Consider the following 13,805-nt stretch of genomic DNA (forward strand, 5'->3'; position numbering starts at 1 on the left):
TGTTTCTTCATAGCGAATAACCTGACTTTAGTTTGTCAGGCGGGCATTTTGGTAAGGAAAGCAAAAGTGAATGCAGTGGCGCGAAATACAGAAGAACCCTTTAGCTTGCTTAAACGATTGGGCAAAAGTCATCTCTCATATAACTTTATTGGATTTACGTCAAGGTGGAGTTTGGCTGTTTATGTTTGCCCCCCATAAAATTATTTTCTCAGGCCAGTTCAGAGGGCGGATGATGGACGTACTACATGGAAAGAGCCTTAGGGAAAGTGGGGGTGACGGGATTGATTCCTTGTTGTCGAGCAGAGAAGGGCGTTATGACTTACTAAGTGCATAAACTTTTACAATACACGTAGCTTCTGATTTCAGCCTGGCTTTTGTACTGGCAGGTGAGGATGCAATGACAGGTGATACGGACAAATACCTCGGACCCCAAGATCTGAAAGAGTTGGGAGATGATTCTTTGCCTGCTGAAGGATACATGGGCTTTAGCCTGGGCGCCCGCTCTGCCAGGTATTGTATTTGCTATTTTCTCATGTTTGCGTGTCACCACAGTTACCAGTTTTTGCAAACCAAGTGCGCTCTTTCACGCAAAGCTGGAGTCGAATATTTCGAAACAAAGTAGAGGGGGTGTACTTCCGTGTTATGATAATACCGTGCCTTTAAAGCATATGTCCATTGCAGTTTTATTTCATATTCTTTATTCATGTTGGCTTCTTACGGCAATGATACAGAAAACTAACTATTCACTTTTTCTGGTATCTGCTCATGCTCTGAACATCTCCAAGGCACCTCTTTGCTAGCAGTTTGCCACTGGTCTAGAAACTGATCTAGAACAGCCAGCAAAACCACTGCTTCTTTTCACTGCTGGTGGTCAGATTGATACATTAGGGTGTTCCTTAATGGACTAATTTAGCCAAAGAATGTAAATGCCAGAAAAACTGAATGACAATCATTTTGCTATTTTGGTGCTTCTGTTTCTTTAAAGGTGCTAGTGAGTAATCCAACCGAGATAGCCAATATTAAAGAAAAATGCTCCCCAAAATAAAAAAGCAGGTGTGCACTCAATTTGGGTTTCATTTGACAGGGAACGGATTATGTGTTACAGGAAACAGGCCAAAGTTTCTGTGAACCTGATAGAATATTGTAAACTTAATATAATATCTGACTAATGTTGATTTCAGCTCAGGTGTTTCTAGATCAACGTTTTAGATTTCATTTTGCTAAAGCCTGCAATGTGCCTGGCTCAAAACAATTAAAGCTGTATGAGCAGAGTCTACTTCCATAGCTGTGGATTTGCAATGTATTTACTGACAGTTGAATCGTACTGAAGCTAATAATTAAACCTCATAAGCTGGAGCCCTGAGGACTTTTTCCTATGCTGTAATTTAAAGATCTGTTTTAAAAAGTGAGTTCGTTGTCTAACAGCAAATGGCAACTCCCATGAGGTAAAGCTTAGATGTCTACCCTTCAGTCTTAACTTGTTACGGTGGTATTAGAAATGCAAGCATGCAGTGCAGATTTGCTCTTTAGTAGTGCCCAGCCGTGTTTTGCTTCACTTACAATTTTTAGGTAAGTTAATAAGTATTTATGTGATAATACATTCACAAGGAATGCCAAAACACGTTTAAATAGTCCATTAGCTAGAAAATCAGCAAAACAGATCTGAAGGGAGAACCTTATGCCTTTGTAAACTTAATTAACAAAGCTGACATGCTGCTTTTAAACAGAAGTTGGCACGAACAAGGTCATCGTAGAGCACAATCAGATGTGGTCAGTCCTGAAGTACCACCGTGATGGTGAAGAGGGAGTGCGCTTTGTGTACAGAGCTGGGCACTGATTTATAGGACACCTCTTACTCATTACAGTACTCTTCCTGCACATGTCTAAATTCTCACTGTGCAGGTGGGAGAGGAGAATTTTACAGTCAAGGTCTGTTAGGTAGATCTGAGGGTTCAACCTCATGTTACCTTTTCTTTGAGAGAAATCTAATATTCCCATGCTTCTGATTTCAGCAGTGCCATTACTATTTGTTGCTGCGTGACTCATTTTTTACATTGCACATGTTATGCTCAGAGGAGACAAATACAGTGTTTTTCCTGTGAAGTATTTTATTTAGCAAAAAGTATTTTGTGGATGCATCTTATTACTGATTCTGAGTGTAACATTAAGAAATAAACACATGAAATATATAAGCCATCCAGCCATAACATCTTGCTTCTCCTGTCTGATTCTTTGCTTTCTATTTCTCCTGTTTCTTTTCCACTGTAAATTGCTTTAGTCCAAAAGTCAGGTAAGAAGGCATGGCATCGTGTTACATCTTGCTGCTGCTGCCATTGCTCATCTTCATTTTATTCAGCATTGGAAAGTGACATGCTTTTATTTGGGGGTCGGGGGTTGGGCTCAGCCTTAGAGAATATCCCTCTGTTATAACAAATATAACTTGATTTCTTTATGCCCTTTATCATGTAAAAGTCTGCTTAACGTATGCCTACAGTGTGTAATTAAGATCCCAGTTCTACTTCCAGCACAACGAGGAATGTGTGCTAAGGGACTAGAAAAGTTCGATTAGCAACTACAAAATGCATGAAACGAGTTGTAGAGTTTTGAGTCTGAAAAGTGTTGCTAGTTTAAAAGTGTAATATGTTGTTGGATGTTGCTTTTTATTAATTCATGTTTTTTACTACTTTATTTTCTGTCACGTAGCAAGCATGTCTAGGCCTGCAGCATGTTTTTAGCACATACCATAATGTATCTTCCAGGGTTAAGTGTAACACACTCCTACATTGATTTAATTGCAACACATTCGGAGAGATCATAGTTATTTCTAAATAGTCTAACATGCACAAAATAATCCCCAAAGCATTGGAATCTGTATTTAATCATCAATAAACAAATTTCTTCTCTTTCTTCTTTCATTTCAAAATTGTTATCCTTTTTTCTAACTAAATGAATAACTACAGTATAACAAAGTCAAAAGTGGTTCAGCCACAAAGAGAACGGCAACACATAAAACTTGCTCTTAGTTAAACCTGCTTCAGCAGTCTGAGCCGTATGGGCAGGCGCTGTAACCTATCCACAGCTCCCCTGGGACCTGCTCTCGTGGGTCTCCTTTCAGGATTAGGGCATGAAGACATTTATCAAAGTTCATCTAAATACTTGAATATGCTTTTCTAGATTTATTCTAAAGCTACGGCATTACTGCCAAAGCAGTAAACATCTGTTGTGATTTTACTTGTGTATATTGTAGGGAAGGGGATATTTACCATAGTCAAATACTTACTATTCCATTTTTTTCCCTTGTATTTATTTCACAGATTATGTATGTTTTGCCATCTTATGCTATCCCTGGAAGTTGCATGTATTAATTTTTTTATTTTTATTTTTTGTTCATCTCATTGTCATCTGCACTTTCTATGGTAAATGGTAAATACAACAGCCTCCGCTCCTTCAGTTCGGATAGGTCCTACACGCTGAACAGAAGTTCTTATGCCCGAGACAGCATGATGATTGAAGAACTGCTGGTACCAGCAAAGGATCAGGTATGTGCTGTGTCTCTGCCACCAGGTATTTGTGCTTCATATTTATAGGGGATGACAGGCTGCAGCCCTCAGCCGTGCTTGCAGAGACTATTGCTACTCTCTTAACTATGGAAAAGGGAGAAGAAAAGAACTGAGAGGAAGAAATTGTGGGTTTACCACATTGTGGTTTTGATCCTGCAAGAGGCAGGGTGATGGGGTCCCAAACCAAAAGAGTCTTTAAGGGACCAGTTAGGTTTCTGAGTATGGGGTTGTCCATTGAAGTCAATGGGAGTATCTGTGAGCTTAATGTTATGTGTATCCTTAGAGTGCTTTGATAAGCCGGGAGCAATGTGTTTTACACTAAGCAACCTTTGTCTGTACTGTATAGCCCAGGGAATACATTCACCCGCATGGAGGGGACTCCAACTGCTGTCCTTGTTTTTCCACCCTTGGGAAGAATTTGGCCTTGTAAAGATTAAGCTATTGTGCACTAGCCAGTTTATGTATCTTCCAAACATTTGTGCAATGACTAATACAACAAAAGCAGAATCTTTTGACCTGATTATAGAGTGGGAAAGTGTTTCCAAAAGCTAATGCTGGAGATGATGAGGTACTGTATGCTTTGTTTGTAAGTTCCTCAGCATTTTGCTTGGTAGACTTGCTTCAGATTTTCAAATCTAACTGAATTACTCAGGAGTTTCTTGATACGCAGAAGCCAGAGATCTGCTAGGAAGTTGAATAAAACTCACATAGAAATCTTTACTTGGGAATTAAAGGACTGTGGAGTGGAACTGTTGTTTATGTCCTGGAAGAGCATAAGGTGGATTGTAATGAAACGGAGGTTTTCTGCTGCCATTTTCACAGAGGTACTTCTCAGCAGCAGCAATTATTCCTGCACGGGGGGTTATTGATCTCAGAGGATGCTTTCATGGGGGAAAGGGTCCACAGAACAGGACTCATGCATTTTAAACTTTGATTGTGTTAGTCTGTAAATTCTAGCATAGTATAAATTCTCCAGTTTTGCTACAGCTTTTGCACATAGTTTTGGTAGCTTTATGCCAATGGCAGAAATTGGATTCTGTCTTTAGCAACTGAATGTTTATTATTAGATTGTAACTTTCAAAGGAAAAGCTGTAAACTTCCAATAACCTTGATTTGCAATGGCCAACTAGGGAGAATTTCCAAACGTTGCATAGCAATAATTTTGTTGCTTTAGTTTGTTTTGAAGTTAGAAAATAAAATCTGCAACTACTGGCCCTGGGAACAAGAAATGATATTTCAGGGCTGAGAACCTGAAGTTACTCTGACACTTCCTACTCCTAAGCCTTCAGTAAGCCTTCTTGATATGATGGAAATTTCAGAGGAGAGGAAGGCTCTTCAGTCTGAGAACACATTACATTGTTTTATGATTCTGGCCATTTTTGTGATTACCATCAAAGTAGATGGCATTGATTTAGCAGCTAGGGTGCATTTGATCACATAACGAGACTTAAAACCAGCACTATGCTGAATAACGCCTAAAGAACATTGTCCAAAGTGTGCACCATTAACCTGCTTTGTATTACAAAATTCCACTAGAAATATAAGAATTACTTATCTGTACATGGAGGTGTTGCAGTGACACCACATCATGTATAGGAGCTCTACTTTAGGGCAAACTTCATATCCTCTACGAGTGGTCGTGGACCTCTCTTCTTTCTAGAGGATCTCTTGCAGTGCTGGTTCCTGAGCTGAGAAGGCAACAAATATGAAAACCCTCTAGTGCTGGTGCTGAGCACTAGTGTAGGCTGTTTTCATTGTGTTTATAGTCTTCATATTTTTGTGATTCCAGTTTTTGTCCGGCAATGATTGTGCAATTGTTGCAGTTCAGTGCTGGTCCAAATTTGTCATGTAAAATGAAGCCAGGCTGGAGGCCTTGCTGACAGTCTAGTTGTAAATGTTATTCTAATCTTAATCCTCTAGACAAACGTCAAGTTTCTCAAGTTCAGGAGGGGATCAGGAATGGTGAAGGTGGTAGTGGAAAAAAATGTCAGTCCTGTCTTGAGAGGTTAGTAAACCCATGATCCCCTGAAAAAGAAATGACAGTGAAGCAACAAACTATCTTCATGAAAAAGGGAGCCCAGCTAAAGCTTTCTGCTATGGCTTCTGCAAACCTCAAGTCCTGATAAAAAAATATATCCATCCTCTGGAATTCCCGCATTCTTCAGCCCAGCCCAGCCCTAGGGTGGTAAGCTTTACAGCTCTTCAGCTGAAGCGGGAAGAGTGCACTGGGGAGATGGAGAATACCCCAGCCTCTCTTCTTCCCATCCCTCCCCCTGTACATTACTGGGCTTCTAGATAATCTCTGCTATGGCAGTAGAAAGCAGGGGAAAAAAACACCTTATCTTCCAACAATGGAATTCAGAGGAACAAAGATCATTGTGGGTCAAAACGAATATCCTAAAAGTCCACCTGGAAACTGATGGGAGTTAAGGCTGTTTTGGGGTATCACGCTACTTTGAAGGAGTGAGCCATTGCCTATCTCCGTATGCCATTTCTCTTCTTTTGTAAAGCTCAGACCTGTCTGGAGGTCATGACAACAGCAAATTCTCATAGTAAAGGGAATTAATTTTATCACAAATATAAGTATATAAAAGAATAAGGGGCATTTGTCAACCTCTTGATCAGGTTAAAATAGAAGATCCCATGGCCACCTCTCCCCAACATCACTGGGAGGCTTGGGACTCTAAAAAGAGTCAAATGAGGAAGATTTGAAACCAATCTTTACTGAACCTGACTGTCAGCATGACACGTTAGGTATTAGAGAAGAGTTTCTAATAATTCCCTGATAAGTCTTGATATTCTCCATCGTTTGCATTCGGTGGTTTATTGCTGGCCCTGTTGAACAGGGCAGTCTGAGTCCAGGCCATACTGTGCCTCATAACGTGCCTGGAGCTAAGTGAAAATTTGTGTCCTGGTGTGTTACCATGGATGCAGCAACTCAGACCAAATCTGAATGACTTTCTCCATGGAATAATTTACATCAGCCTCTGAATTTAATGAGCCAAAGTTAGGGTGAATCAGGCTGTCTGTTATATAGCAGCTTGCTGAATCTCTTCTGTATGGATAAATTCATCTGGGAGGAAGCATAAATTCTTCTGTTTGCTAAACTCTGATATTACACAGCCTGGATATTCAATTATGCAACTAGCAGAATCCTTGCCAGCAGAACCATCAGTATTTTTATATATGCATTTGCATCTAATGATGCCACACCCTTTAGCAGTGCATATTTAATCCCCCTTGGTCCAGAGAGGGAACACTGGGACCTGACCAAATGCAGGATGAATCCTGTGATTTGATGTCACTGATGATGCACCATCTTCTGGACTGCTTATATTGCAACTTACACAGGAAGATTTTTTTTGCCTGCCTGGAAAATCCAGCATCTCAACAGACTGACAAAATGAGATCAACAGATGTGTGCTGCATGTAAGATGCATGTGTCCAGCTCTTAGCTTTTCCTAGTCTGTTTCTCTGCCAAAATTATTGGCTGCAGGCTGTGTGCTTTTGCTGGCTGTAAATATGTCCAAGAGATCTGTTTGAGTGCGCTTTGTCAGAAAGGAATGCATCAAAAAATATGGTCACCTGATATACAGACAGTATCTCAGGACAAAGGAATAGACCAAGGAACCCTATGTATGTGCAGGCAAACATACAGCAACTTGGTGAGCATAGTAGCACCTCTATCTAGCATAGATTATTTTAGAGTGGTGGTATTTCCTTGGAAATTATGTGGCCCTACGTTTAGTTTTCTGTATCACACTGCTGAAGGAACTTTGGCGTTTTTCATCTGTTACAGCAAACATGATCCCATGTTTATTTGTTGATGTATGTGTCCTCGTGCATGCCTGGACCTCAGTGCAGTGACACTGTTATGGCTTAGCAGGCATTTGAATGACAAACACTAAATTGTGGTGGTGTTTCTACACATTTCTTTGTTTCTTTGTTTTGTCCTATTTTTGATGATAATCACTGAGCAAAGGAATAAATTTATTTTTCCTTATTTAAATTTTTACAACTTCTGAGACCAACTGTCTGGATCTTACACTGTTTGGTATCAAAAGTAATAATGTACTCAGTATGAGCTCTTACAGAGTTAGATCACTTGAAATAGCAGAAATCCACAGCGATGGCTTTCCTGCCTAAACTGCGGGATCTTCAGGAAAGGTAGGAGAATCCCTAGTGTTCTATTGGAAGGAGTTAGAAAACTATCTTCATTAAACTAAATTATGATACATTTTTCAAAATGTTGCTAATTAAATCCACTGCCATTGATTCATTGCCATTGTTTTAATGGCATTCATTTTATCTTTTATATCTGATGGTCTGTTTTGGTGTTTAACATACACAAGTTTGCCCATTATTGTTGTTGTCTGTGCTTGAACCATCAGGCCTCAAGTATGCATCTTACGGCAAAAAGTTTAGTGAAAGATTCTAATAAAAGAGTTAAGGTAGCAAAAGGAGGAGGCATCGAGCCATGTGCCACAGTGTTGGACAGGTGACAGAGCAAAGTTCTACCCTGCAGATATTTCTATTGATTGGCAGTAAATTATAACGTCAGTGGTTTTTGGAAGGAGACCTGGGATGCTCATTTGAAATAAATGTCTAAAGTGAGAAGTTTTTTGGAAACCCCAGAGTGATGGGAGGGTTGCAGGTTCTGGCCAACAACAGCACTATCTGCTTGCTTATCTTGCGGAAGCTTCTCAACAGAAATATTTTTGTGTGTTTATGACTGTCTTTGCCAGATTTACTACTAATGCTGGTATTTCCATTCAAAATAATTCATTTGCACTACCTCTGTGTGCCAGGACTTTAAAAAAAAAAAAAAAGGTAGAAATAACAAAACTTCCCTGGCTAGAAGTGTGTGCTTGGCTCAGTTTTGACTTGAACCCACAGAATTTGATTTGAAAACAGCCCATGAGGTTTTAGTCTTAACAGACTGCACTCTTTCGATGTATTTACCTGTAAGCAGAAAACCTACTTACAGGAAACACTGACATCTTTAACACCATCTTGGGTGAAGATAGTCTGTGTGTATTGCGTGACAGCTTCTTGACTTAGTTTTATTGATGTAACTTCTCGTGGTGCTTCTTAAATTGTTTAGAAGCTTTCATATCACCCTGGAAAGAGGGGCATACATTATTTGAAGAATTCATTTGTTTAATTTCTTAGGAAAAAAGAACCAAAGAAAAAAGAATATTTTACTAGAATGGCTTTGCTACACAGATAAGAGGATTTATAGTGTGAGACCTTGTTGCTGGGCACAGGATGCACGAGTGTGCATGCGCATGTCCATGGGCGGCAGCAAAAAACAAATTATGCCTCAGTGTCTGTCAGATGGGGCAGTTAATTATAGCACCAGCGTGCCAGCACTTCACAGGGTTAAAGCTATTTTTATAGAGATGAGTAGGGGCAGTGGCACTCCAGAAAACAGTGTTCATGTTGGTTGTACGTGTACAAAGACAAACTAAACTCTCCTCCCACCGGGAGCTTGGTCATGCATTCACAGCTTCAATTAAACTCTCAGTGAAGTTATTCACAGGTTCTGCTCGAATAAGGATCTATCCAATGGCGTTTTCTGTGGGGGAATATTATACTGCCTGTCTGTATGGTGTATGATTGCTGTACAAATGGTAATAATTTTTTCAATATTTTTAACGTTGCACATGTAAGTAAAGATTGAGAGAGACATAGTTGTAACTGAAGGAAGTGGGAAAAGCAGGCAAAAAGAATGTCTGAAGGTACATAAGATTAATTTGTCTGTGGATTCCGTGTTTCTGTTACGGGATTTCCAGTAATTTAACACCTGGGATATCAGCACTGTTACGTGCAAAGGGGCCAGATCTAAATTTAATAGAATTATATTAACAAGCTTGCATTTAAGACAACTGTTTTTCATGTTAATTTTAAATTTCAACTCACCTTTTTTTATTATGTTTTTAAGCACCTGACGTTTCAAAGGGAGTTTGATTCTGATTCCCTCAGACACTATAGCTGGGCTGCAGACACCTTGGACAATGTTAACCTTGTTTCAAGTCCCATCCATTCTGGGTAGGTCACTTAACAGATTTCCTTTTTCTTTAAATGTGGAAGTGTATTGTTAGCTGAAGAATACAGCCTGCTGTAATGGCTGATAACATGCCTATTCCTGCTCCAGTTGGAGCCAGTGGCAACATTCACACTGACTTCAAGGAGTGTGCTTAATAGCAGGAGTCAGTCTAAATTCTTGCATATCAAAACAAAAACTTGCTTCTGCTCTTAATTTTCTGAATGCAAAAACATTGTAATCCCACAGGCTTCTTTTTAATAGTCCTGTTTTGCTTTTCTGTTGCGTATGCTTTGCTTTTAAGTGTCATAAGGTGATTTTGTTAGAATTGTATTAAATTATTTGGAATATGAAATCAGAGACATAATGTTATGTTTTCTGTTCTTTCCTAGAGGAAAAAATGGGGGTTTTTAATTTAACCTCTTATTTTATTTATACCTCCAAACTCCTGCCTATTCTTCAGTATCTGTAGTTTGATTTTAGTGGTACTATTCATTTATTTATGAGTCATCACTGTAGTTGTGGTGCTTCTTGACAGTAGACTTGATTTAAATGCAATAGTAGTAATGTTTGAATGCGTATTGTAAAAATCTACAAATAAATGTGTAACCGAAAGGAATTATTGCATATGAGATTGTCTAGTATAAATATTTGTCGTTTAATATTCAAGATCAGGACATAAAATTTCACATCCTTTTTAATTTACTTCCCCATTTTGTGACTAGTTACATTCTTATAATGAAAACGAGTGCAGCACATACCAAAAGATTTCAATTCCAAAACAGCAGCAAGTCCTACAAATCTAAAGCTACAATCCCACATTACATATAAACACCTGCTTCTGCTGAACAGATCTATACAACGGTGGATTTTTAGGTCCTGAGCTGATTAAACACTGCATATGGTCAGTGCTAGAGTTGAAATTTCAAGAATTGCAGTATGAAAAGCTGAATTCTGTTGGTTATCACGGAAAGGTATGTCAGCAAAGGACCACAGAGAGCTAGTAGTCCACCCATTTGCATTATAGCAGGATAAAATGCAGTTAAGCCATTCCTGAAATATATTTAATTTCTTCATAGTCACTAAACATAAGAGATTCTATAGTCCCCCAGCTTCAGGAGTTCATTATCCTTTGTTACGATATTTCCTCCACTGATATTCAACTTAAAATTTCTTTGCTGCAGATTAAGCCTATTTCTTGTCGTACCCATAAGAATATCTTACTGGTCTCTTAACAATTTTTTATATGTTGGAAGACATGTAGTCCTCTCTTTTATAGACTAAAATGTCTCAGATCCTCCTAGGTGGTGCTTTCCACATTTCAGTGCAGTCTTGCTGCTGTCCCCTGGCTCTCCCCATGTTCGTGATAGCTTCTTTCTAAGCCAGGATCGCTACCTCTTTGGTCTGACATGACATGCTTAATCTTAAGCAATCCCACAATGAGAATTATCATTTTAGCAACTGCAGTTTCTGTTGAGGTATGTTTGCTAGAATTTCTCGGGTCTTTTCTGAAAATCTACGGTCTGGTTATTTTTTCCATGTTTTGTGCTTATGTGTTTGGCTTCTTCCCTCTGTTTGCATTTGCCTTTAGGGTATTTCAGTTTGTTGGTTCCAGACCCTTTTTCCATTTTAGCAAGATAGCTTTTAATTCTGATCCTATTTTCCAAAGACTTTTCAGAAGCTAATGAAGACATTAGCTTAGTACCTGGCCCAGGACAGCACAGTGAAATCTCCACTTGAAGTTTCCTTTCAGTTTAACAGTAAAGCACTGATGGTATCTCTCTTGAGGTAACTTCTCAGATGATTGTGTACTTACCTTGTCTATACTGTACCTCGACTGCTTACTGAAATACCAAGACAGTACTTCCACACATCCACTGCGTTAAGTTACTCTGTCAAAGAAGGAAGTGAAATTCATTTGACATGAGTTACTCTTGCCCCTTACATTTTGGCTCTTTTTTATTTTGAGGACTAGTGGTAGGTAAATTGTAATCTCTTGATTATCCTTTAGGCCCTTGTAGATTGGCTAATTGTTGGATAAATTATTCCTCAATATTTCTGGTAATTGGGGTTAGACTGATTGGTCTAAAATTTTCTGGCTCCCTTTTATCCTGGTACAAAATAAGTCTGATGTTTGTATCCTGCCAGTCCTCTGGGACAATACTTGTTGGCCCTTAGCTCTTCATCATGCTCAGCAATGATACCAACCCTCCAAAACATATATTCTGTGGACGCGGGATCTTTCACAGCAACTACTTCAGATCTGCTCCCTTTGTGCGTCAGTCCTCGCTAATGCAGATGTGGCCTTTGCTGCCCAGCGGGGAAAGGCTGCAGACCTGCAGCAGTGGAGAAAGTGTGGGGCTGCAGGGGAGGGAGAGGATCTGAGCACCAAAATATTCTCCAAGCATGTATAGCTTTTCTGACCTGTCACATTTCTCACTTGACAGATAAAGTCCATCAGAAATGATGTTCTGATGACTCAGTTCCTTTGTTAGGAAAAAACCCTCACTTGTTTATTTTCTTTTCGATTGCGGCCCTGTATTATAATATGATGCTGTTTGGTTTTCCCCATTATCTTCATCTAGGGGCAATGGGCAGATGTTCCCTTCACATCTTGCAGTACCTCAGCACGTCTGATATGCAGAGGATCGTGACTTTTCACTTCTCTTCCGTCAGTCTTTTTCTGAGAAGCAACTCCTCTTCTGCTTGTTTGTGGTCCTTCATCCCCGGCTTTGTCCCCGGTTCTTTCTGTGGCCACAGGCAGAGGTGTGCTGGCTGGGGTCGTCTGCTGTCAGCAGCCCCCGTGGGCCGGGTCACCCTGCGGCCAGGGCCTGACCCCACCACTCTCTGCATTCCTCTTCCTCCCCTGCGCTCTGCGATGTGCCATGCTGGGGGAGCAACTCTGCAGTCCGCTCCCTCGGATTGCTCTGCTGTCCAGTTACCCACTGTCAGAAGAGAGCGTCCAAGTTTGTTCTTATTGCTTAACTGAGGCAGAAGGGGAATTTTGGGAGCAGGATGTGGAGATCCAGCGATGTATCAGTGAAAGGGGAAGAAAGAAGGAATTGTTGGCAGTAGTTTCGACTCTTCTGGTTTTTCCTTTTTTAAAGCCAAGATAATGTTTCATGTCTTTCATTTTGAGTTCAGATAAGTTGTTTTGCCAGCATATATTTTGAACAGGATCCATTGTAAGCAGTACATTGAAATGTGTCATGAATCTTGAGGCCTCTGGAAGGGTAAGACACCCTTTGCCAAAATGACCTTCAGCTTTCAGATGTGAGCTTACTCGTGCAACTTCCCCAAACTAAAATGTGGGTGTGCTCTCTTCATGTTGCCTTTTTTAACTCCTTGGTTTTCTTAGGCAAAAAAAAAGAAGTTAATGTGTCACGCTACCTGTATTCCTTATTGAGAAACTCAGAAATACTGGATCCAGTCTTGCAAGGTGGAACACATCAGATTAATTATCGTTTACTTCAACCTCCTGTACACACAGCAGGACTCATTTTTGAAAGCAGTGTAATGAATGGCATGGACTGATACTTCTTTCAAGCATCCTGCTGTACATATCTTTATGCATTATACTTTGGAAAATAAACTGCCATAGAAAAGTGCAAGAACTGATTTTACATGGCGCAGTGGAGCATGTTTTGGGAATTAAAGAGGTTGTGTTACAATAAATTCTCTGGTGACCTAAGTAAATTGCAGATGCTTTTCTCTTCTCCATGTGCTTCTGCATTTCTCAGAGAAATTATGGACTTGTGCTGACTAATTAAATGAACAATTCCTTTCAGATTTTTTTTCCATGTGTAGCATATTTTATACGACACAGGTCATGATATGCGAAGCAAGAGCCAAATCATTTCTGAAGTTGGCCTTCGAATGTGTTGCTTTTGTTATTTTTCTGATTGTTACTTTTCCTTTGCGCTTATAATTGATATTTTCTGTTGCTTGCCTCTAATTATCTTACATTAATTTTTCCCATTTGCTTTCTAAATTATTTTGCAGCTATTCCTCTCCACTCCCTCAGTATGATTCAAGGTGATAACTCTGTGCTTTCTGTGAATCCTCATTTTATTTTTTTTATTTTTTTAACTTTTTTCCCACAGAGTGTGTGTAGATGTTTGTAGTGCATCCGCCCACATCCTCATCCCTTCTGTGTATTCAAGTAGAAATGCTCATTAGCATTTAGCGTTGTGTTTTAG

At 39.7% G+C, this 13,805-nt stretch overlaps 1 protein-coding gene across 1 annotated transcript in view; it reads left to right on the forward strand.

Moving 5' to 3' along the window:
* The window catches only part of ANK3 (ankyrin 3), a 212,148-nt gene that overhangs the window by 137,281 nt on the left and 61,062 nt on the right, over positions 1-13,805 (forward strand). The window contains exons 24-26 of the mRNA XM_075025511.1: positions 387-510; positions 3,437-3,539; positions 9,505-9,611. Coding sequence (XP_074881612.1) covers positions 387-510; positions 3,437-3,539; positions 9,505-9,611 — 334 coding nt within the window. The remainder of the gene's footprint in view (positions 1-386; positions 511-3,436; positions 3,540-9,504; positions 9,612-13,805) is intronic.

The sequence above is a fragment of the Buteo buteo genome, chromosome 4 (genome assembly GCF_964188355.1).
Source record: "Buteo buteo chromosome 4, bButBut1.hap1.1, whole genome shotgun sequence".
In the NCBI taxonomy this organism is placed as follows: Eukaryota; Metazoa; Chordata; class Aves; order Accipitriformes; family Accipitridae; genus Buteo; species Buteo buteo.